The sequence below is a fragment of the Dromaius novaehollandiae genome, chromosome 31 (assembly GCF_036370855.1).
Source record: "Dromaius novaehollandiae isolate bDroNov1 chromosome 31, bDroNov1.hap1, whole genome shotgun sequence".
NCBI lineage: Eukaryota > Metazoa > Chordata > Aves > Casuariiformes > Dromaiidae > Dromaius > Dromaius novaehollandiae.
Window position 1 is genome coordinate 1,137,566 of NC_088129.1, and position 24,029 is coordinate 1,161,594.

Consider the following 24,029-nt stretch of genomic DNA (forward strand, 5'->3'; position numbering starts at 1 on the left):
CTACTTTACTGGCAATAAAACTGATGCTTTCAGTTCCTCAAGTTACCTATTAACAGGAGAATGCAGTAATAAAATCATTAGCACTTTCAATGAGTGGGGGAAAAAAAGAAGGCAGGGCTGAGGAGTTATGCCATTTATGGCCAAATACTCTGCAGTAGGTAAATGAAGAGTAAACAGCCCTTAGAAAAATTCAGACTGTGGAAGCTTTCTACAATACTGTGTAAAAATATCCCCAGGAAACTAGTAGGGCTGGCCAATAAATTAGTTAATTTAAAAATAAAATTATTCATGGAAAGAGGAATGCTGGTTCATGACTGTGCTATATAAAAAGCCTTGTTTCATCACTCTAGCACTTCCCTGATGGTCTCCTCAGCTGTATTCCAAAGTGTTTGTGGAGGGACAGGTTTAGAAGGCCTCGGGACAAAGCGGTGGGGAGGGGTCATGTGTGTGTGGATTGTCTCCTGTCCAGAGCTGTACTTCAGGGAAGGAAAAACCAGGGTGAGGAAGCAAGAGAAAAGAGGATAGTGGGTTTTACTAGCTGACAATGTAAGCTTGCCAGTGGATGTGTTGGAGGAGGTCTTTTTGAAGAGAGAAAAATGTGAAACTCAGTAGAATTTCCTACTTGAAATCTAGCACCTGTGTCTTCCTTTGTTTTGCTGTTTGAAAATGCAGAAAAAAAAAGATGTGCCCTCCCCTAACCTGCAATATTCACTGTTTAAGTATAAATGAGTGTTGAGTATACATTTTGCACAAAAGCCTTCCCCCTCCAGAACTGTTGCATCCCCATGAGACCGTTTCTACGCACCAAAAAATCCCCACAATGGCAATGTACGTACACTGGAGAGGAGGGGTTTTAATGAGTGAAAAAACAAGTCAAATAGAATAAACTCTTACTTCTGTGTCTGACAAAATTCTCCCTGCAGAGACAGTACTATCCCGCAAGAGGGAGCTGGGAACTCACCTGAGTTTCGGGCGAGCCAAAGGGCAAGCCAGGCACCAGCTACCAATACTTCCCCTTCTGTGGATTTAGAAACTAGGAAGATGGTCTCTTTGCTTCTGCAGGTCAGTGAAAGCTTTTGGCCTATCTCTTACAGAAAGAACATGCTAGAAAGCATGTGTTCCCGAGAAAGATACAATTCCCTTTCTCTATCTGTGTGTAGAAATTATGAGTTCTCTTTCATCCCTCAGTTGCTACAACTGCACACCTCTTTAATGAGAAGTAAATATTATTCTCTATAAAGCATGCATTTTAGTGTCTGCTGTTCTGTGATCAAGAGTGTATTTAGGATTATATTACCTGCACACACACAAAAGAAAATTTATACCAAAAAAAAAAAAAGCATGGCAGCAATATGTGTTAACTTCATGCACATTTAAAAGTGCTGACAAGGGAATTTGGAGAAGTGAGTGGCATCTGGACAGCTGTCAATGGTGATGATGCATGATGAAGTGATGGTCCAGAGCTCTCACACCTTCACTGCTCTGCCTCGGGGCTGCTCAGCCAAAAAAAAACACCTGCATGGGACTTGGGAGCCCATGTTTTCAACCACCCATACGTGTGTTTCTGCCTGGGTACTTCCAGGCTGTGATGGGACATCTGAAAGCAGAATTGCTGTGGGAAGACGTGGTTTGTCACAAGACAGCCAGCCCCTGCACACAGGAAAGCAGATGTGAGTAGGTGTCCAAAGAGTTTCTTGCTTTCCAGCTAGAAAAAAAAAACTCTTTAGCTTCTCTTCAGGACAAAGCTTCTGTGTGAAGGAATCCATTCATTTTGCATCCAACACAGCCTAATCACAGATTCCCATTCACCTAGAAAGTGTCTGTCAAGACACAGGGACCTACTAGCAAGTCTCTACAGCCTCAGAAAGGCTCATCTCCTCTGTGACTGGACTAGATAAGCACATACATATCACAGACTTTGCCTTTGGATGATGCAGCAACCAAGAGCTGGAGCATCCTATCCTCCATCCCCTGTAACCCACAGCTTAACCTCCTGTGTGCCCACATCATACCCCATCCCACTGTTCACTTTGGATATAAGTCCAGATGTGTTACTCAACAGAGAGGCATCAGAAACAGACAAATGGAGTCCGGGGATTAGATGGATAATGACCTGGTGAATGATGGATTCACAGTGTTGGGGAGGTGGATGGTGTCTCAGTTTATCCCAGCCAAACACTATCTTTCTCTGTCCAGGGTATCTCTTCAGTGCTGACTGAATATTTGACCATATCCCAGAACCAGAGTACACTACTAGCATCGTCCTCATCACAACTGGCAATTAGACTATTGTTTGCAGAGGGATATTTTTAAGGGTTTTCCAGGAGTTTAGCAGATCCGTCCTCCCCTGTCACTTTTGCAGCTTGCAAGTCTTACAGAATGCAAGTCCATATTGTCCCCATCTACACAGACAAAGATGCCACCGACGAGGTTTCTGGCACAGCAGCTACAATGCAGAGCATCTCATTGCTGTTACAGTGCAAGAGAATGGAGATGAGAGTAACACTAGGCTGGTCAGGAAGGAGCAATGGGTCCTCAGACGAAAGATGTGAATGACTTGTGTGCCCCAAATTTTGTGCTTTAACAGCTCCTTATTGTCAAGTTTCCGCTTTCTGTGTAGCTTTAGCTTTGGCCCCTATTTGCTACCAACCAAATATACCACCAGGAACAGGTTGACTGTAAATGCACATTGGCTGTTCTTATGAGTCTGAAACCTCTGTGAGTGGAAGGTGAGAGATTTTGTGCCATCACTGCCTGGAGCCAAAGGCCTAAACAATGGTTCTTTTACAGGCTGAATTATTGCACAGCACAAGCCACAAAGCCTCACCCAAAGCAAGGTGGTTATGGAAAGGGTCTGGCACTGCTGACACTACCTAAGATGTGCTTCAAGTCTGAGGAACCTACCTTGTTTCTGTGGAAGTGTTCTGTATATGACAAAGATTTGTTTGGCTTTACTCAACAGCTGGAAACTTTCCAAGAGCTGTAATGAATAATGCCAGGTCTGTTCTCCAACAAAGAAAGTCTGAGGCACCTCACCAGCTAGAGAGGCTGTCTTGTGCTGGGAGAAGAGAGAGGTCTTCACAGGCTATTCACCTGAACAGGAGAAACATCTACTTCTTTGAAAACCTGAACTCACCCTCTCCAATGAAGTGCTATTCCCACAGACTTAAGGCAGCAGGAAGATATCCTATGCACACCAACATGAAGAGAGGCCATCCCATCCTAAAGAATGTATTGCTGAGTTTTTGGGTAAATGTGTATTTGCTCAAGAGAATGTAGGTGTGTGTATCTGAAACAAATTCAGTGGCAGAAGTAGTAGAAAAAATGTTTCAAACAGAAGAAGCAACTGAGAGGTGATAGTGTTTCAGGAATTAGAGTTTACAGCTGAAGAAATTCCAAGTTTAGTATTTGATGTGGTAACTACATATATTAATTAAAATGAATTACACTAGAGAAATTAAAAAATGAGCAATTTGTTCATTAGGTAACTTCCTCAAATAGAAAAGAGGATCAAATATTAAGATAGTACTTCTTTTTTTCTTTTTTGCATAGCAATATTGCTAAGCACTATTGGTACCTAAGAGCAGCAGTTGAAGATGAAAGCACCTGAACGTACAATAATGATGTCATTTACCAAAAACTAGCTAAAAATATCACTCAACAAGAGTTTACAACTGAAAACTTAAATGAACTTTACAGTCCTAAAAAACCCACCTCCAACTGAAAGTGGTAACTGCTGATGCAGAACTTACACAGGTTATAAAAGCTGATCCTTTGTTAGCCCCTGGCAAAGCTAAACTGTTGCCTTATCTCAGTCACCAATTAGACATCCTCATCCAGATCTAGTCATCAGCAAACAGTATGCATTTATAACTGTCTAAACTTTAATAGTCAGTTCCTGTGTCTTTCATCACCATTACAAACTGCAGTTGTTTGTACAGTTCATACTTTCCTAATGTACTTTGCCTGAGGGATGTAAGTAGTCTATCATGACTGATGTCAAACAAAACTATGTATACATTAGTACAGGATTTTTTAATACAAAGGATCAAGTATTCAACATTAAGCAAACCTCTTTTGTGTATAAAGGAAAGTTCCGTAATCAAATAAATATCTACTTAACGTTAGTTTTGTACACACTTGATACCTCTTGACTTCCTTCATGTACTATTTAGTATCTCAAACTGCCAGAGTTGCAAAACAAGTAAAAGAAGTCTTGACTATTACACAGCATGCGCAATTTAAGGTAGCTAAAACCAATGGATTTAATTTACAGCAGCTCATTACTATTGAAAAGATTAGTTAAACGATCTGAAGAGTTGTGGCGATTTTCAGCAGAGTGCTCCACTATGAAGTAGGTGATCAGATGTCACAACTGCTAGTAGTTATATCACAGATTCACCTTGCTGCTCAACAAAGCAGGAAAATACCACAGCTTGAAGTCCTTGATGCATAGCAGCAGTTTAATACAGTACAGCAGTGTGACTTGCTCCATTTAAAGGAAAACATAGTTGACCTGCCAGAGAGCCCACAAGCTAAAGCCGTGCAAGATAAGTGTGAAATTGTTGTCTCAAAATCTCATGGAGTTTTTGACATGTAGAAATTTGAAAACCAAAGAAAGAGTTGGGGGATTGGGAGTCAGTGACGCAGTAATAGCAAGAAACAGTTAATTCCAAGGAGCAGCACAAGGCTGCCCTTCTTCATCTGATATTGCCTAGCCAGGAAAGGGTTAGTGGTTGTCTATGAGTAGGGAGGTGAGTATAGTCATGCTCAATATCACTTTAGTCCTAGCTATCTTCTGTGCGTATTAGCCAGTAAGGAACTGCTGTGCTTTCATCAGTTGGGTATTGCTATTCACATGGTCTATTTGCACTTGCCAAAAGATGCCCAAGCAAGACTGACCCAGCAGCTGACAGTACCGCTCCAGTCCTGATGATCAGCGTAACTGATCGAGGTGATGACTTTTCTGGGGCTGTTGTGCTGCCTGGACAGATCAGCTGTACATTCCCTGACAATTCACCTTTACTCCATTGAAAGTGAAGCTGCAAAAATGTTGTGGAGCTGGTTTGACTCATCCCTGTCTGCAGCTGGGCTGTGGCACACCGAACAAGGTGAGGACTTACACAGCATTACTATCTCATTACCTCCATGGCTCGCTTTAGAACATATACTGTGAAGATATTTAAAGTGATTATGAGTATTTCAGGAAGATTTGCCATCTATTACACTAAGAACAATTCTCAGCCCTGAGAAGCACAGATAATTTCAGTCACTTTAAAAGACTGAAAGTTATGAACACCATCTCTGTATATTTTGTTTTTCTTTTGTGAACTCGCACTGCACTTAGCTGCCTTCCTTATTAAGGGCAAAAAAGGTGAACACATCCTACACACAGATCTGAGAATTCACTCTTAGCTTAATGTTTTAACAGTCTGATCAAAGTACAATTATTAGTCTAATTACAATAATATTAATATTTATAGCCCTAATTATCAGATTATTACAGAAAAAAATAATAACAGTTAAAAGTGGTATACATAAGCTTGCCAGGATCTGTTCTCTTTCACTGGGGTTATGTTTACCCTTTCACGTCTCTCGGTCCTCAGGCTTCAATCTTCCTCAGAAAAAAAATGGGAGGTTCACAACACATCTTCAGCAACCCAAGTTCTTGAGCAAGCACCACCCAAAGATAGCAGTATAATCTTTCTTTTCTGTTCTAGGTTTGTTTCGGATTATGTTTGTGTGTTTGACAACAGTTGCCTTATTAGCTCTTTTAGTTTCCCAGCTGAAGATCAACTTCTTTGCCTCTTAGCTTTCAGTTAAAATAACACAATATGTTCACTGGGGCTGAGCGGCTCCTGTGTAAGTATTTCTCAGGGACTTACACAGGTTTGTTACACTTTTCCCATATGCAGTGTTCACAGAGCTAAGCAAAAATCTAGCCAATAGTCACACGCGCAGTAGACAGTTGCTGTGACAGCTAGCACAAGCTAAAATTGGCTCAGATCACGACAAACCCAGACAAGTTCTGAGGCTTGTATTGGTGTATTAATACAGAACCTGTGGCCTTTTACTAGTAATTGAAAGGCTATACTCACTGGAACTACAATGCTACAGTGTGCAAATATCACAGCTGGATGAGCAAAATCTCTATTATTTATAAAACAGCATTTTGTTGCCAATTTAAGGGGGAAAAAAAGCAGAATTGACTTTGTGTGGAATCAGTAAGCAAGTTTTCTCAGTACCCTGAACTGTCTGGCAGCTGTGGCAGCATGACTTATTCTTAGAGAGATCCATGCTTTAAAACTGAATTTAAGCTTTTTTATTATTATTATCCTGCTGTATTTCCTTTACTGTTTCTTCATTAGTGTCACCTTTCTGCCAGGTCTTCATTGCCACCAGAAAGAGTTTGAATTTAAAAGAGCCACTGCTAACATCCTGGCTCAAATTCCCACCTAGAAACCTGGAAGAAATAAATAGAAATTCTTGGTGCTTATGAAGCTAAATTTCCCAGCTCACAAACATGAATCAGTGGCTTTGACATATAAGATGGAAAAAAATATCCATAAGGTAACACAGAATACCTAACTATAAATTAAACTGTTGAAGTTTGCAGAGCTTTTTAAGTCTGCCGTCCTCTCCTCTGAGGAGGCATCCGCCAACCCTGATAGTTGCTTGCCCTCTTTCATTGACCCATTACCCCAGGTCCGAATTTCCAAGGCTTGCTGGACAGAGGGGTACAATCCAAGCTGATCCTTGCTGCTTCCTCTATATGCCAGCCCTGCAGCACTGGGTTTTACTTAACTGCATTTTTGGCAGGGCTGGCTCCAGATTAAGCCCTGCAGCAGAAACAGCGGCAATAGAGTAAGAGCACTGCTGAAAGGCAGTTGTCTAGGTAATGTGCTTGCAGTAACTTCTCTGGTTCCAAACCTAAGGGGGGAACAGTGTAATCACAGTTGAACAGAAGAAGAGAGGAACAAGTCATCAGCATGTATGCTGCTGCTGTGGTTTGTATGAAGACATGGCAGGAGTGGGGTTCTGGAATAAAGTCTGTTTTCTTTGCTTGCTGTAGGAGATAGATGAGACTGACCCAAACTCTACTCCATCTGTGCCACCAAGCTCTCCGCCAGTGCCGGTCACAGAGGTGCTGTATTGTCCTACTTGATCTAATGGACCATCAGATCACAGATACGACCACAGCAAGGGAAAACCCAGGCTCCGTAGTGGAAAGACATTCACACTGCCCTTTCCTCTGTTTCTCTGCATGCAGCTGGAATTCAAGCCCCTGTCATGATTCTGTGCCCTGATCTCAGTGCTATGTATGTTCATACATACAGACGTATATGTATATATGTATACGTATACTGATGAAAAATTAGGAAATCGTGAGAATACAAGGAACCCACCACAGAAAACAACACTGAAAAAAAATATAAAAACTGAAAATCTTAAGCATTCAAAAAGAAGAAAGAGAGTACAAGAAAACAGGTAAAGCACAAGCAAGTCAACCAGGTAAGAAATGAGGAAGAATAAAAGTATTTATATCCAAAACTCAAATCTTACCTTGAAAATCAATAAGAGGTGTCCAGACTGCTAGGAATTAGAATTGCCTAAACACACAGTTGCAGTAACAAAGTTCCAAGGACGTTTAGTGACATCTGAACACAGCATCATTCATTTACAATATCACTTTCATACAATTGTCTTTACAGGCAAGTGGATACTAGCAATTTTAAAGTATTATATAAGATATTATGTAAGATAAACAAATGCAATCATTGCTAATACCTTATCCCATTCTATGTAAAAGAAAGAAACAGCTCCAGTGGGTGACTGCAGTGGATAAATGACAGCTACTCTGCTGACCAGAGACCTGTGCAGCCCCATGAGAAAATACACCCTCAGGGACCTTCATATGTTTAAGTAATCCCTTAGATATACTAACATTGAACAGCTGCCTTAGAAGGGCCAAGAGAAGGTTCTGCCTGAGACTGGAAGTCTTTCTGCTCTTTCCCCACACTCAGTATCTGTCCCAGGCAGGGTTCTCTCCCTCTTGAATCTCAAAACAAGAAGAGGAACAGTCACCAAAGCACACAGCAACTGCATCACAGCACTTCTACTCACTTCCCACAAAACCTCTTTGCTTGCTGTGGTTTGTGAGACTGATCATATTTGGTTGTGTAGCTGGCTCAGATGTGATGCAAAGTGTGTTAGTTAGCAATAAAGCTACACCTTATCTGACATCTTCCTTCCATTCTGCATCCCTGCCATGAGTCTGGGCCACACACTGATGTACTGACTGCTGAAACAGCAGGAGCAGGTAGAGGATCCCACGTTTAATACAACAAGAAAGCCATAAAGTAACTACAAGAACATTACCACTCTATCCATCTATATCTCACTAAACAAAGCAACACATTTCGGGGAAAATGTATTTCAGCATTAACAAACTAATAAATGCAACCTGTCAAATTTTTTGTCATCTCTCTGAAGAACTGAATCTAAGGATCAACACTTGGGAAATTCAACTGTGCAAAACTGAGGATAGGCAAGGACCATCTGAAATTTTTCGCTTCAATTTGGCCTTAAATCTGCTCACAAACAATTTCCTTCTCCGAGTTCCAGAAAGCTCCAGACCCAACCTTAATAGCCACAGTCTGTCCCTCGAGCAGACTTTACATTACCCCTGCTCAAAGCCCAAGATCTAACTCTAGGCTCAGACAATCCTAAAATTCAGGGTTGCACTTTGAAACATTGCTAGTGCCAGTTGGCTGGCAGACAGCTGAGGACATTGTTACTGCAACAGAGATCCTTCAAATCTGTTTTTTCACAGCCACAGCAGGTATGATCTCACAGTGACAAAGTGCACTGCAGATAGAGGATGAACTCACTGCACAAATGCCATTGATGGCTCCTATTATTAGGCAAAATAGTTCCTGTGTGCAAGCTGCATATGTGTGGGCTTGTCCTTGCATCTGTTTCCAGTCTCTCTGCTGCAGATACGGATCTTCTTGCAGAGCCCTCTCACACACATGTGAGCCAGTGAGCTGATGTGCTGTGGCCCGCCTGCCATGCCATCCTACTGACAAACGGCCCTGTCAGGGTGTGACCCTAAAGCCGTGCATTAAATCAGCAAAAGACACAAAGAGGCTGAATTCATGCAAACAAACAGGGTTTCAAATAAAGGTCAGGGTGGCCTCAGCAAGAGAAAGGCAGGCTAGCTAAACAAAGGCCCGGCAGCCAACTTAAGTCTGGCAGAATAGTGGGAAGCAAAAGGAATGAGCAGCAGTTCAAGAAAGAAAAGTTTAGGAAAAGCAACATCTGCCCTGAAAGGTGGGAATCCCCAAGGAGCCAGGAATGGTGCTAGAATGAGAAGGAGTTGGCATGATTTTCTGATGGCTCAGGTCACTCATATGTGTTTCATCCTACATCTAGCATGACATTTCCTTCCTTGTATCCTAGTAACACTGCATATTTAGGTCAATACCTAAGCAAGGCTTCATATGAACAAATTACATTATGTGTTTCAGAGAAGCCTGTAGGAAGAAGCAATGCAACATCCCCCTCAAAGTACGGGTAGAAGAAATAAGCCAAGTCAGGATACTTCCTTCCTTGTAATGGCAGAGGAATGCAGAGCTGCTCCACCACTTGGCCAAACACCTATTGTTTTTGGTGAGTGAAGACAAGAAGATAATATATAGAGTTATATTAAAGGTCAACAGGAATAGGACTGAATGGTAAACAAGGAACTACAAAGTCAATTGAAGTTGAAGCAAATAGTAAATAGTAAGCTCAGAATGCAACCTGAAGAAACAATGGCTACTTGAAAAAAAGCATTCCTGATTGGAAATATGAAATAGTAAGGCATAGCAGGAAACTTAATTGGTAACTGCGGCAAAAATCTGGGTATGAGGACCTGGAGGTTCCCTGCAGACATACAGAAGATGTTACCAGTATTTTGTTCACAGCAGAAAAGGTTTGTTCATTATTGCTCAAGTATCTCATTGGATCTCTCCTCTTGACTCTGGGTCTCTTCAACATTATCTCTGACCATCTTCCAGCCCTCTCTGTTCCAAGCTTGCCTTCAAGTAGTTGACTCATCCGTTCAATTTTCTTCACATGTGAGTCCGTAAGATCCACCTTTTGGGACTTTTCTGTGCAAATGGGACTCAAAATGTGCTTACTTTTCCATCCAGGATTTTTCAGTAGTCCCATAATGCAGAGAGAGAAATAATTAGGAAAGAACAAATAAACTGAACCATCTGAATATCTGCTATGGTCCAAAAGATTTCTGGATAGTAGTGCGACCCAGTCTTGGTCTGTGCAATGGTTTGGCTCAAAGGTAAGAGCTGCTTGGATGGTTAGTGACCTAGAGCACATGACCAACAAGGAGAGGTCAAAGGAACTGGACATGTTTCACTTGAAGAAGAGAAAACAAAGGGCCTTGTAATAGCAGCTTAGGACCACTTGAAGGGCAGTAGCAAAGATGGCAGAGGCAAATGATTCTTGGCAGGGGCAGGCAATATAGCATGGGGAAACAAAAATTGCAGTTTAGGAGGTTCAGGTTGAAATTTAGGAAAAAATTCTTCCCATAATGGTAGTGCAGCCCTTGGACAGCCACCAGAGAGGCCATGGAGTTTTTCAAGACTCAGCTAGGCAAAGCCACAGCCAATCTGGAGTTAGCAATAGTAGTGCTTTGACCAGAGTTTTGATTAGAAACTGCCAAAAGTCCTTTACAACCAACGCTTCTATGACTTTGTGAAACCACTAAACTAAGCCTAAAATTATGCATCCCTTTAGCTGTGCTTTTTAAACTCAAATTTCCTGAGTTTGTCTCAAACTATCAGACAACACCTGTAGCTTCCCTTGTTCCCTGTGCCTCCAGAGGTTCATCCTGGATGTCCTCTAGAGTCAAGACCAGTTATATCATTGCCATTGACTGTGAAATTAGCCCTTCGGGTCTCAGTCAGCCTGCTCTTCCCCAGGACTGCACCAGTAAAAACACTTCTTCAAAGGAGGCCTGTTCCCTGAAAGGAATGACCTGCAGGCTAGTTGAAAGTTTTGTTTTGTTTTGTTTCCTGAAAAGAGGCATTGTTTTAGTCACTGGTCTTACAACAGAGTGGTATTCCAGCTGATGTTAAGCAGATTCCTTGCAAGCCCTATTTCTCTGGACCCCATGTTGATTTTCTGCTTCCTGCTTCACCCTCTTACTTGTACATGCTGTGTTTTCCTCTTGGGACAGTCTCTCGCATTGCACTCTAATCCTGAAGTTCCCACTGTTGCAAGTGGTTTCCAGTCCTTCAGGGTTTACAGCGTCTTCACTAACATGGCCCCATCCAGTTCCTAAGTGACCCTTCCACAGCACCAGTATACAGAGACTGAACATTTCACGGTCTCCCAGCTGAGTCAAGAGTTTATCCGTTCCAAAGCAGCATTTAAGAAGTGAAGCAGGTTTACATAGAGATCATTCCCACAATCCCCAGGTAGTCTTCCCAGTACACAGCTTGTTCAGGAGCTAGTCCTGCCAGGAGAATGGCAGTTTTAGAGGAGTGCCAGAAATATTTTATTTTTTGCTAAGACAACAATAGAGGACTAAGTATTCAGTGCTTTCTTGCACGGGTAATGCTTTCTTAATGTGTTGATGGACAGAAGAGCACAGGAGGAGGGAAGTAGCATGGGGAGATGCAAGGAATAATAGGAGGGTGTCAGTGCAGGCCCATGAAGAGGGAGAGGCCAGCAAAGGGGAGGAGTCATAACAGAGCAATATTTGTCATCTACCTCCCATCTTGGTCTTTTTTGCCTTCTCTCCTGCCCTCCCAACCAGTCACTGACTCTAGGCAATTCGCCTCTCAACAAAGACAGTCTTCCTGTTCTATCCTCCCAATCACGCAGGTCCCTGGCCTTCAGGAACGGAACTGTGTAAGGTCTCTTCTGCTATCATGGGACTGTCAGGGAGTCTCTTTCTCCCACCCGGGCATGCCCACAGCAGGAGTCTGGCTGCCTTTGCTGGAACCAGGATGGAAATTACGCTCTTCCTCTTGGCATGGCTTTGGGGTAAGTTTTCTCCTTTGCTCCTGAAGAACAGGGTTCTAGATATATTCTGATAAATGGAGCTCATGATGGATTGACTCCTCACATATCTCTAGTCCTGACAAGGAAAGGGGTTTTGTGTTTGGAATGGGTTTGTGGTCCTCTGACTGAAGATGCAGGAAGCTTGAGTTTTACTCTCAGTGCTGGAAAAGGACATGACCTCTCTGTGGCAACAGAAGGAAGTAGTAGACTACTAGTAGTAGTAGCAGCAGCAGCAGCAGCAGCAGCAGCAGCTAGCACTTGCTTTCCAAAGCTCATCTGGAGATTTAAAGGTGTTGTTTATGAAAACATGCAAAGACAAACCCTGGAAACAAAGAAATGTTAACATAAAAACAAAGCCTTGTTTGACTGATCTCTGAAATCCAGAATGTCATCTTGCTTCCCCTTGCCTCCAGAATCCCAGTCTGGATTTGAGCCAGGACCCAAAAATGTATAAGCGCAGTAGACCTCCATTGCCTAGCTGACAATGTCAGTACTTAGTGCCGCTGCATTTATTTCCTGCAAATCAACATAGTCAGATACTTTCAACCAAAAAGTAGCAGATTAATTGGCTAAAGATTATCCTGAGACACTGAGGTTGCTTTTTTAACAAAACCCAGGACAAGTTAAGGCTGCTCCAAGGTCTAGGACAGAATAAGGGTTGTGTCAGAATTGCAAATGGGCAGAGGGTGAACTTCAAGCTTTTTGGAAAAATGTCAGCGTTTTGCAACAGCATAGAAGAGTGGATCCAGCAAGACTTAGGTTGCAGTTCTTGCTCTAAAGCATCTAATAAATCTATATAAAGGTTGTAGAGAGCAGTACCCAGGACCAAAGGTGTAGACTCAGTTTAAGTATCAGATAGGATCTTTCTGAACAAGGAGTGAGCTTAGGCATGTGCTCCCAGGCTTGGATCCTGATGGTACTCTAGATTTCCCTTTTATCCATAAAGAGAAACAGACCATTCTGTATCTCAAGTCCTCTTCCCTCATTGCAAGATGGATGTTGACTCAAAATTTCTTTTTCTCTGACTTGTAAGGAAGTGCAATTGTTTAGTACAGACAGACAATATTGCCACTGTCATCAGCTGGACAGATGAATTCTACTTTACACACCCTAGGTAGTTACGTCAATGTAAGTGCCCAGAGCCACTTGAGTTGCCCTAGTTTATCCCTCCTGAACTCCAACTACTGCACTGGAGGGTGTAAGGTCTACAAATGGCACCAGAAGACTACATTTAGGCAAATCAGCTGTGCTCCACATGGCCCTAGGTCAGCAAGCTCTGGGTAGCAGAAGGTCTGACAAGCATTTTTGGACAAGGGCATGGAAATACTGCCTGACCCAACTTTGTCCCCAGAGAAGTGGCCTGAAATTTTCCTTCAATAATTCACACAATTGAGGGACAGTGACAGACTCAAAAGAACCATTCACAATCTTATGCATGGAACAGGAAGAAGAACAGGGTGCAGAGGTATGGTATAAGACCCAAGATGCTGCAGTAGCTCAAACTGGATGGAGACACTTGCTCTGGGACCTTCATCTTCTTAGGTAGCATAATCTGAGGTTTTCCTCTGGTCTTCCTGCCTGTGTGCATGGGATAACCTAGGGTTTCCATGGTGCAGGGCTGTCACACACCATGTCAGAGAATGTGTTGGAACTGGTTGGAAATGATAGATTTTTCACCCAAGGTGTTGAACATTTGACATTCTTCTGGAAGGGACATATTAAAGAATCCCATGATAAGAACAGTTCCAGGTGATGAAGAGCTAGCAGCTGCTCATAGGGATGTGGAGATGCATTAGAGCTCCTAACACCACCTGTGCAAGAAATCAGCACCACTAATGAGGCTGCAAACTGTTCTGAAAATGTTCCTGGTGAAAATACCAGTGATGAGCATTTCAGTAATCATTCTCCATCCAAATCCAAAATGGCATTACTTGTGCAAGAGTAAGCTGTTACATTCTCAGTTATCAGTGAAGATGTGGCTCAAGATAATTTCCCTGACTATTTTTCACCTTGGATGGTTTTATGATTCAGGTGTTGCCGACTCAGCTCCAATCAGACTAGTGAACGGCTCCAGTCGCTGCGTGGGGCGACTCGAGGTGCTTTGGAAACAGCAGTGGGGAACTGTGTGTGATGATGGCTGGGATCTAGCTGATGCCATGGTTGTATGCAAGCAGCTGGGCTGTGGAGAAGCACTGTCAGCCCATGGCTCAGCTTATTTTGGTCAAGGAAGTGATCGTATCTGGCTGGATGACATGAACTGCACAGGCACAGAAGTTGACCTCTCCGCCTGTAGGACCAGACCTTGGGGAGAACATAACTGCAATCATGGAGAAGATGCAGGCGTTGTGTGCTCAGGTAACTCACGTTTACATCACTTCCCATATGACCCCAAGAGGCTGTGCTCTGGAGGAGGAACTTTTTAAGCCTACTGGCAAACTTCTTTTTTTCTGTGAGAGCTACCTGCAGGGCTCAGGATGGAGATGACTGCTTCAGGCACTGACCCATACCATGATCTGCCAAGGACAACATGAGGTCCAGCTCAGTTCCATTATCAGTTAAACACTGTGTGTGATGACGATGTTTGTGCTCATTCTGTTACTGAGGCAGAACAATGATTGTATTTATTTTCTTTCCTCATTCAAGCTATTCTTGCCCCTTGTGGAATCACCAAACAGTAAATGGGCAGAGAGTCTTAAAGGAGCTCCATCTGGATGTACATGCTGTCCATCCACATGTTTCATGGCTCAAATGTGGCAAGGAAGTGGAGGATTTATGTGACCTCTTTCCATTTGTCTTTTGTGACAATACTCTCTCCTGACAGAAGCATTTGGTCTCCAGGCTTGAACATGATGAGCAATTCGATTGTGGATCATTTATCTGTGTGCCAGTCCTAACCTGCATGTCACAGCATGATGTTAATGAATGCTAAGCTCTGGGAGTTGGGTGGGGAAGGTTGGAAGGTGTGCTCTACCCCTCTACTTTATCATTAACTGGGGAGTAAAGCACATGCAAGTGGACCATGGGCTCCAGGAGGTAGGAAAAGAACTGGGGGGGAGGGGGGCAGGAGGAGGAGGCTGTCCATTGCCCTCTTTCAGGTCAGTATGTACCAAAGCCTCTGACCGCATCAGTACTGAACAATGAATGACGTTTCCAAACCCAAATGCCCCTAGATGGATCTAGAATAGTGTTCAGCTCCAGATTAAGACCCCAACATGTGTGTGTTTAAATGCAAGTTCGACTTTTGGGCTGGGTGTTTTCCTGTTAGAGGCAAGACATCTAGCATAGAGTCAGCTCCCTACATGAAGGTGCCCACTGCCATTGGAGATGCCCTGGGGCATCTGACACAACCAAATGGGTATGGCAGATGAGGTACAGGCCCTAAGGGAGCCCCTACAGAGCAGCAGCTGGAGGCTGGAGGCAATACCTTGGGCATCTCAAATGGTGACAAACACCTGTTTGGGCAACTGAATCAAACCCCAATATCTGGCCAGCATAGCAGCTCCATAGATGCTATTGAGTCTAGAATTTTAACACCCAGGTCACATGGAGGCACTGAGGTAGATAGGACACATGGGTGTCTTAATCTATAGCCAGTGACCCGTGGAGTCATATAACAACGGGAACTGCATAAGCCTGTTTCATAAGGGCCTTCCAAACCATCCTGTTTGTCTGTTTAATACTGAACTAGGAAAATATGGAGAAAAAAATCAGAACTTGATCCTCAACAGTCTTCATCTTGTCACATCCTGGATAGCGCTAGTGGAGATTTTTCCTTTCTTTTGGTCTTTAGAGGATATTTTTATGTATAATTCCTGACCCTCTCCCCTTTTTTTTTTCTTTTTAATGCAGGAATTAAGAAAATAGCCCAACTCCGATTAGTGAATGGTCCAAGTCGTTGTGCTGGGAGAGTAGAGGTTCTTTATGGCCAGCAATGGGGAACCGTGTGTGATGACAACTGGGATATAATCAATGCTGAAGTTGTGTGCCGGCAGCTGGGCTGTGGGACAGCTCTATCAGCTCCTTCATCAGCTTATTTTGGGCAAGGATCTGACCCCATTTGGCTTGATGATGTGAGCTGCAGAGGGACTGAAGTTGCCCTCTCCACATGCAGTGCAAGGCCTTGGGGAACCCATAACTGTGTGCATGGAGAAGATGCTGGTGTTGTGTGCTCAGGTAACTTCCATTCTGCATTGCACAAGTGGGTTTTTGTGGGGTGTGGAGCTGGAAATACTTTTGGAGGCCCTTTTCTTCAGTGCTGATCTCAACACCCAAGAGAACGGATAGGCAAAAAGTGATTCATGCTATAGATTGATTGAGCCCTAAAGGTCTTGCCTTTCTTCCTAGTTAAGATATTCTTCTGCTAGCATAGTACTGCCAGCAGTAGAAGTTGGAATACAGTAGCATTTCCCATATGAGCTACTGGTGAAGCCAGTGCTGCTGCAGGAATTATTTAGAGGGCTACATGCTGCAGCACATGGCCTGTGGACATCCTTATAGGACATCCTTTCCCACTACAAAGAGCAGTGGCTTCACTAGCCCCATCATCCCACCCTTGTGTCAATAGACACAGTTCCTTCCCAAGTTCCCCAAAAGCCCTTGCATTAAAGCTAGGTTCTTCCCTTGGCTCATATTTTCCCTCAAAATGTAGTAGCATCAAGTGTTCCCACAAAGCTGGAACCCAAAGGCTATACCTCCAAGTCTCCCTTCACAATCCACAAAACCACCCACTCCTTCCCAATTCACGGGCTGTCTGGTCAGGTAGAAGGCAGCATATGCCGTGCCTAGTTTATCACTATGCATGTGCTGGTGGGCCAGTTAATATGAATATGTTGATAGCTGACTGCTTCTTGGAAGAAGAGCTGAGTTCCATTTGCCTTTACTATAATGAGGCTCTAATTAGACTCTCAGGCCACCTACAAAATTTCAAAAACTTTGTAGGAACTTATATTTCTCAATATGTTATGTTGGCAAATCCACATTTTATTCATTGATGTATGGATAACAACAGCTCTAGTATGAGACTGAGAGGCGGACAGATTTAAGCCGTATGAGAGTGATTTTGGCAGCTCTAGATATCTAGCACACTTTCACACACTTTAAAGTACCTGAGACATCTACAAGAAGCTAGCAGATATGATGTAAGACATACAGCAGACCTGAAACCACTTGTAATGGCAGATGGAACCTGGGCCAGATGCCCATCTTAAATGGCACTGGATATCCACATATAAACAAGACTAGGGCTTGCCATCTGCCATCCGAAGTATATTTTAACTTGTGCAATCCGTTGCTGAGCAGCTGACATTGTGGTTGATTCCTTATGCAATGTTTTCCCATATCAAAGCCTCCAGAGCACAAGGCCTTAAGTGGGAGATGTTACAGTCATTGCTTAGTGAAGAACAGAGGTGCCAGATTCTGTGTGTTGGATACTTCCCTGAACTTTCTTTTTCCTGTAGGCTTTGCACAACCCGCTCCACTCCGACTAGTGGATGGCTTGACCCAATGCTCCGGGAGAGTTGAGGTGTTTTATGGTCAGCGCTGGGGAACTGTGTGTGATGATGGCTGGGACATGGCTGAGGCGCAAGTGGTGTGCAGGCAACTGGGCTGTGGGAAAGCCTTGTCAGCCTCAGGTGCAGCTCACTTTGGGCAAGGATCCAACCCCATCTGGCTGGATGGTGTCCAGTGCACAGGGACAGAAGCTGCTCTGTCTGAATGTGGAGCCAATCCTTGGGGAAGCCATAACTGTAGGCACGAAGAAGATGCTGGCGTTGTGTGTGCAGGTACCTTTCACTCACAGCATATTGTCTTAGTCCTGGGGGAAGCTGTTTGGGAGTGACCTTTTGGACAGATTATGGGTGCCAGGTTCCTTCAGTGCAAACAGCTCTTCCCAAGAAAGTGTCTCAGAGATGAATACTTGAAAAAATGTTGTGGCTAAATCTGTTGGCAATTCTGATCTCTTTCCCAGTTTAATCTAATCGATTGCTGTTGGGGGCCAGTTTGCTGCTGCAGACAGAGAAACCTTAATTTGGGGGCATTTTCTCATCTCGGTTACTCTTTCATCCAATGATTCTGCGTGTTTCATTGTGCAACAGAGAACAGCATGTGGAATATGAGGGCTTTTCCTGCTTCTTCAGTCAGCAGTTTCCCAGGCCGTGCAGGGCTGACCGTTCCAAGTCTAAGGCACTACCATTCTTCTTTCTCTTGTTCCTCTTCCTTGACCTGGTTTCACAAAAATGCATCTGTCAGGGATATCTACAGGTCTTCCCGTTGTCAGCTCTGCCCAGCCAATCCTGAGTGATTCCCATCAGAAGCTGCTTAGTCTGAGAAGAAGGAATTCATCTCCCAGACTTTAGATGTCCAAAATGCAGATGTTAAATCTAAAAATGTGGGTAGATTTCATCACCATCAGGGAAATAGGCACCTCTAGTGAGAGGTTTATCTGGCCTAATTCACAGTTTCCCCAAGAAAGATGCTGCTGAGCATTTAGATACCTACATTGGATCACATCAGTTCTACCGCTCAAGCTTGCTGCTATTCAAGTAATTTTTCTTAACACCTAATAAGATGTTATAGTATCACTTCATCCAGGCAAGACCTCCAGCCACAAATACCTGATGTTCATCAACACCAGACCTTTAAAATTTCAGCTTCTGATAGCAGCAGTCCCTAATCAGCTCCTTCTGCTTTACAAAAATTGCTGGTCTGTAGTTCTCAGAGTCCTGTAGAGCCTGGACTGTAAGGCATCCTGGTGCTCCTGGACCATTACTAATTCGTGGGTGCCTGTCCCTTCTCAGCTCAGCTGGCCAATCCAGTGATGCTTCCCCTACTCTGGTCCACAACAATGGTAACAGATTCATTGCATAACTGCTATTTTCTGATGAGATAAATATTCAGAAAGAGCTTGCTAATTCTAGTAGGGACTAGTCAACAAGATAAGTCAAACTGGAGCCCCAAATCCCACCAATCCAAGGGACCGAAACTGCTGCAAGAATCTACTGAGCTGTTATAAAAAACAAGCAATGTCTCTCCATGCCACACAGATGCAATCCAGGAGTGAGAAGCAGTGCTCTACCCTGTCAGCACAGATAAAAATACAAAGGAAAACCCAGAGGACTAATGCCTTCATTATTTCTCAATACAGGATTTGCTGAGCTGCTTCCAGTCCGGCTGGTGAATGGTTCAAGTAACTGCTCTGGGAGAGTCGAGGTGTTTCATGAACAGCAGTGGGGAACTGTCTGTGATGACAGCTGGGATTTAACAGACGCTCAAGTGGTGTGCCAGCAGCTGGGCTGTGGCACAGCAGTCTCAGCCCCTGGGTCTGCTCGGTTTGGACAAGGGACTGGCCAAATTTGGCTTGATGATGTGAACTGTGCAGGGGCTGAAACTGTCCTCACTGAGTGTCGGGCCAGGCCTTGGGGAGACCACAACTGTAACCATGGAGAAGACGCTGGTGTGGAGTGCTCAGGTGCTGTTAATACATGCCACATAATGTGGGGTGCAATGGAGGGCTGTGTTTGTGGGAGGGGTGCTGGTGTCCCTGGGGCATGTGCTGCCACCCCCCGGGCCAGAAGGGTGTTGTGCTGATCATGCCACTCCTGGGTGAGGCACAAGAGGACTGGTGCATGGGTGGCAAGTCTGTGCTTCCCTCCTCTCTGACCTCAGGGATCAAGATAGTGCCTGGGTGATATGAGCTGTGGAAGAGGCTTGGGGCACAGCATCACCCCTTGTTCCCAAAACAGCTTTGGGGCCATACTCTGAGGAGCAACCTGGAGCTATTGTGGGGACTAAGATGCTGCTGAATTTGATTGCCAGTCCTGACAGACAGGTTTGCAGAGCCTCAGGAGGGGAGACCTGGGACTCCCAAAGGCACTGTTCCTGCCTGCACTCTGCATTCCCCAAACATTTCAATGCCCTGCTGAGGCATCCTGCCTAGGGAGCAAACCTCAGTGCCTGGCTGTGGTCACTCTGCAGGTGAGTGATTCATGGTTAAGGTCTCAGCCTAGGGTTCATAGTGTGTCCTGCAGGGACCCAAGTGTGTGGGATGAAGTTTTGAGGCCATAGACCTAGACTTCCCATGCCATTTTACACACTGGCACCAGACACCTGGGAGGAGTTATGTTTCACCCCCTCCAAAAATCTCTGAGGCATGCGAGGCTCTCTGAACACTTTTACTATCACTGTGTGTTTCGGTCCAGGTATTGCAGAACCAGCTCCCATCCGCCTTGTGAATGGCCCAAGTCACTGCGCTGGGAGAGTCGAGGTGTTTTGGAAAGAGCAGTGGGGAACTGTGTGCGATGATGGCTGGGATCTAGCTGAAGCCAACATCGTATGCAGGCAGCTGGGCTGTGGGAAGGCACTGTCAGCACGTGGCTCAGCTCATTTTGGACAAGGCTCTGACCCCATCTGGCTGGATGACGTGGATTGTTCGGGGAGGGAAGTCGCCCTCTCTGAGTGTAGGGCCCAGTCTTGGGGATCCCATAACTGCAATCATGGAGAAGATGCTGGTGTAGTGTGCTCAGGTAATCCCCATCTATGTTGCAGTCTCCATGACAGGAAAGGTTTTCTGTTTCCAAGAGGGACAAGCATGTAACCATGTAGCCCCAACAGCAGGCTTGTGTCCTGATGAAGTGTCCTGAACCTCTATTGTGAGTTCTCTCACTCTCTGCGCAGTAGAGGCCTATTACAGATTCGTCTTTTTGTTTGGCGTGTGACTGTGCAGCTGTCCCTGTAAATAGAAGCCATGTACCTTCCTTGACTTGGATTTCCAAAGTATTCTGAAGAATATGGTACATGATCTATTGTCCCCTTAGCTTCAAATATCAGAACTAGGGAAGATATGCCACCATTAAACAACTTGAAAAATGCATAAATAGCACATCCTTGATGTCATTAGACCCCCCCACTGGGACGTTCTAGATGGTATGTTTTATTCAATCAGAGTAATGGGAACTTATTGATGTATATCCCTGATCTTCATCTTTTCTTCAGATACACCAGTAATAGCTCCACTCCGGTTAATGAATGGGCCAAATCGTTGCACTGGGAGAGTTGAAGTATTTTATGGCCAGCAATGGGGAACCGTATGTGATGATGGCTGGGATTTAACTGATGCTAAAGTTGTTTGCCAACAGCTGGGCTGTGGAAGAGCGTTATCCACTCAAGACCCTCCTTATTTTGGAGAGGGATCTGGCCCTATCTGGCTGGATGATGTGAACTGCACGGGGACTGAGATAGCCCTTTCCAAATGCCAGACCAGTCTATGGGGAGTCCATAATTGTAGGCATGGAGAAGATGCTGGTGTTGTGTGCTTGGGTAAGTCTCACTTATGTCAACATCAGTTTGTGGTATGTGGAAGGGTGCTGGAAATACACTTTGATGTCCTTTTCCCCAGCCTTGACACTAAAATCACAGTACTGTACAGAGAAAGTGCTTCAAAGAGGGATGTGGGTGAATTCATGAATGTTCCTCTCTCCTTGCCAACGCTGTGGTGCTGCAGTCTAGCATGCTACTGGTGCAGAAGAATTTAAATTTGAAACTCTTTCCCATGTTAGCTACTGGTAAGCCTGATGGTATTGCAGGACTGGTGTGATTCAGCCTCTTACAGAGAATGGCACACTGAATCACCTGGGCTCTTCTATTGCCATCAGTGAAAACCCAGACGAACTTGAGAAAAAGTTGAGGAAACACTTCACTTGTAGAATCAAGGTGCTTCTCCACTTTTTTTCTGTCTTCTTCTTTTCCAGACAAGAATATTACAGAGACTTGCAGAAACCCACTGAATCTACCTCCCCTCTCTCTCTGTCTTGGATAGAACCAAATTTATGAGACCATCTTTCACCAATGTGTTTTCCAATGCCTCCTGTGAAACCTCCACAGTTAAGACAATTTCCTCAATGTATTTTTAAGCTTCTCCTCATTCCTGTCACTCTTTTCTGGTTTCTCCTTAGCTGTTTTGTGTATTTCTTCCACTCTGTAATGCCAGCTAAGGTTTTGCCAGTGCTGAGTGGCTCTGGAGGCTTGGTTTGAATATCTTGTGGGTAGCTCTTCTGTTTATACATGTCAGCGTCTTTCTCAGAATAGCAAGACACTTTTGAATATCACTCTCAATCCATTATATGTCTTAAACCCTTTGTCATTTAATTCATTCTTTTTCATCCTCTATGCAGTCAGTTTTACCTTCTAAATGTAGTAAACTTTTGCCTTGCCCTTACAGGAGACAGTCTGTTTTTCTTTGATGACTTGCACTTTGATGACTTGAAAAGACACGGAGGATTCACTGACTAAACATAGGTGCCTGCTGCTCAATTAAACATACTAGTGTCCCTTTGCAACCAGTGAAGACTGAGTCAGTGCAGTCCAGGGCAGGATTTGGCCCATCTGGAGGCAGACGTCCAAAGGAGATAAAAGGAATTGCAGCCCAGAAGTGCTTATTGACTGTAAAGGGAACAGAGGTCCTTAGCTGAGTTGCAAGATTGAGATTCAGTTGCCTAAATAAATACATCCAGTGTCATCTGAGATGCCCTGGGCCATCCCAGCCAGTTTCTAACTGCCGATCCAGAAGGGCATCAAGTCTGCAGGCCCCATCTGGATGTCTGGGATTCCCTGTGTGTCTCAAATGACACCAGCTACCAATGCTCAGGAAAGCAAATCAGCCACTAGAAGTTTATGCTTAAGGTGTCCAAGTTTAGCTGAGGTGAATCCTACCCCAATTTCCTCACAATGTTCTCTAAAGAGCTCTTTCCATTGTTCTGGCTAAAATCCTTTTCCTTGTTCCGTGGAGGTACTTGCATTAGTTGTCTGGGCATAGGTATTTCTTTAGTGAAAGACAGAGCGGGGAAAACAGGCTTTAAGCACTTCAGATTTTGGAATCAGGTCCATCGATACATCTTCTTCTTTCTTTAGTTTCAGCCAGCTCCTTCCCTTGACCTTTTTTGGACAACGGAGTGGTGCTGTGCCAGCAGGCACCATGCCATGCTGGGGGAGAACAGGGAAGACCCCCTGCTCAGCTCTGTCTAGCTTCTCAATAGCACAAGGGGCAGGCATGGATCCCTGTGCTTGGATACAGGATCATATGAAATAGAAACAGGGGAATATTTTGTCTACTAGGAACTTCAAATGTCAATGCCCCAAAGACTTGCCAAGTCCTGTAGTTAGATACAGAGGCATGAAAGGGCAAGAATGGGGGAAACGGCTGCGGTGAAGTCTCCATTTCTCCATGTTGTTTGTCACTGTAGAACATACTAAGACAAACATGCTGTTTGCTGATTTAAGGAAGACCAGTTTACAGGAATGTTTGCAAAAATAACTTACCTGGTCTTACTTTTGGGATTCAGGTGTTCCAGAACCATCCCCGATCCAGCTGGTGAACGGTTCAAATTTCTGCTCTGGGAGAGTCGAGGTGTTTCATGAACAGCAGTGGGGAACTGTCTGTGATGACAGCTGGGATTTATCAGATGCAGATGCTGTCTGCAGGCAGCTGGGATGTGGGGCAGCAATCTCAGCCCCCGGTTCTGCTCGGTTTGGACAAGGGACTGGACAGATTTGGCTTGATGATGTGAACTGTGCAGGAACTGAAACTGCCCTCTCTGATTGCCGGGCACGGTCCTGGGGAGACCACAACTGTAACCATGGAGAAGATGCTGGTGTGGTGTGCTCAGGTACTGTTAATTCATGCCATTTAATGTGTCATGTAACGGGGGCTGTGGAAGGGGTGCCTGTGGCCCTGCTTATGTTGCTCTTGAGAGCAACCCCTCTGAGGGTGCACACTGCTTTGGCCTTTCTAGACCACTGCAGGAAATTGGCACATTGTACATTCATTGAGAACACTGGCCATTATCTGCTGCTAATCCTAAGACCCTTAGGCAAGAGCTCAATTTGTAATGCTTTCTCCAGTACCAGTCTGCAGCATGTACAAATGGATTTTGAGACAGTCTCACCTCATCCAAGTAGCAAATCTC

General features: G+C 44.4%; 1 protein-coding gene across 1 annotated transcript in view; it reads left to right on the forward strand.

Moving 5' to 3' along the window:
• The first annotated feature begins 11,939 nt into the window (after positions 1-11,939).
• The window catches only part of LOC112993749 (deleted in malignant brain tumors 1 protein-like), a 231,267-nt gene continuing 219,177 nt past the window's right edge, over positions 11,940-24,029 (forward strand). The window contains exons 1-8 of the mRNA XM_064499562.1: positions 11,940-12,054; positions 14,104-14,427; positions 15,922-16,245; positions 17,529-17,852; positions 19,214-19,537; positions 20,268-20,591; positions 21,061-21,384; positions 23,406-23,729. Of these exons, the coding sequence (XP_064355632.1) occupies positions 11,940-12,054; positions 14,104-14,427; positions 15,922-16,245; positions 17,529-17,852; positions 19,214-19,537; positions 20,268-20,591; positions 21,061-21,384; positions 23,406-23,729 (2,383 nt within the window). The remainder of the gene's footprint in view (positions 12,055-14,103; positions 14,428-15,921; positions 16,246-17,528; positions 17,853-19,213; positions 19,538-20,267; positions 20,592-21,060; positions 21,385-23,405; positions 23,730-24,029) is intronic.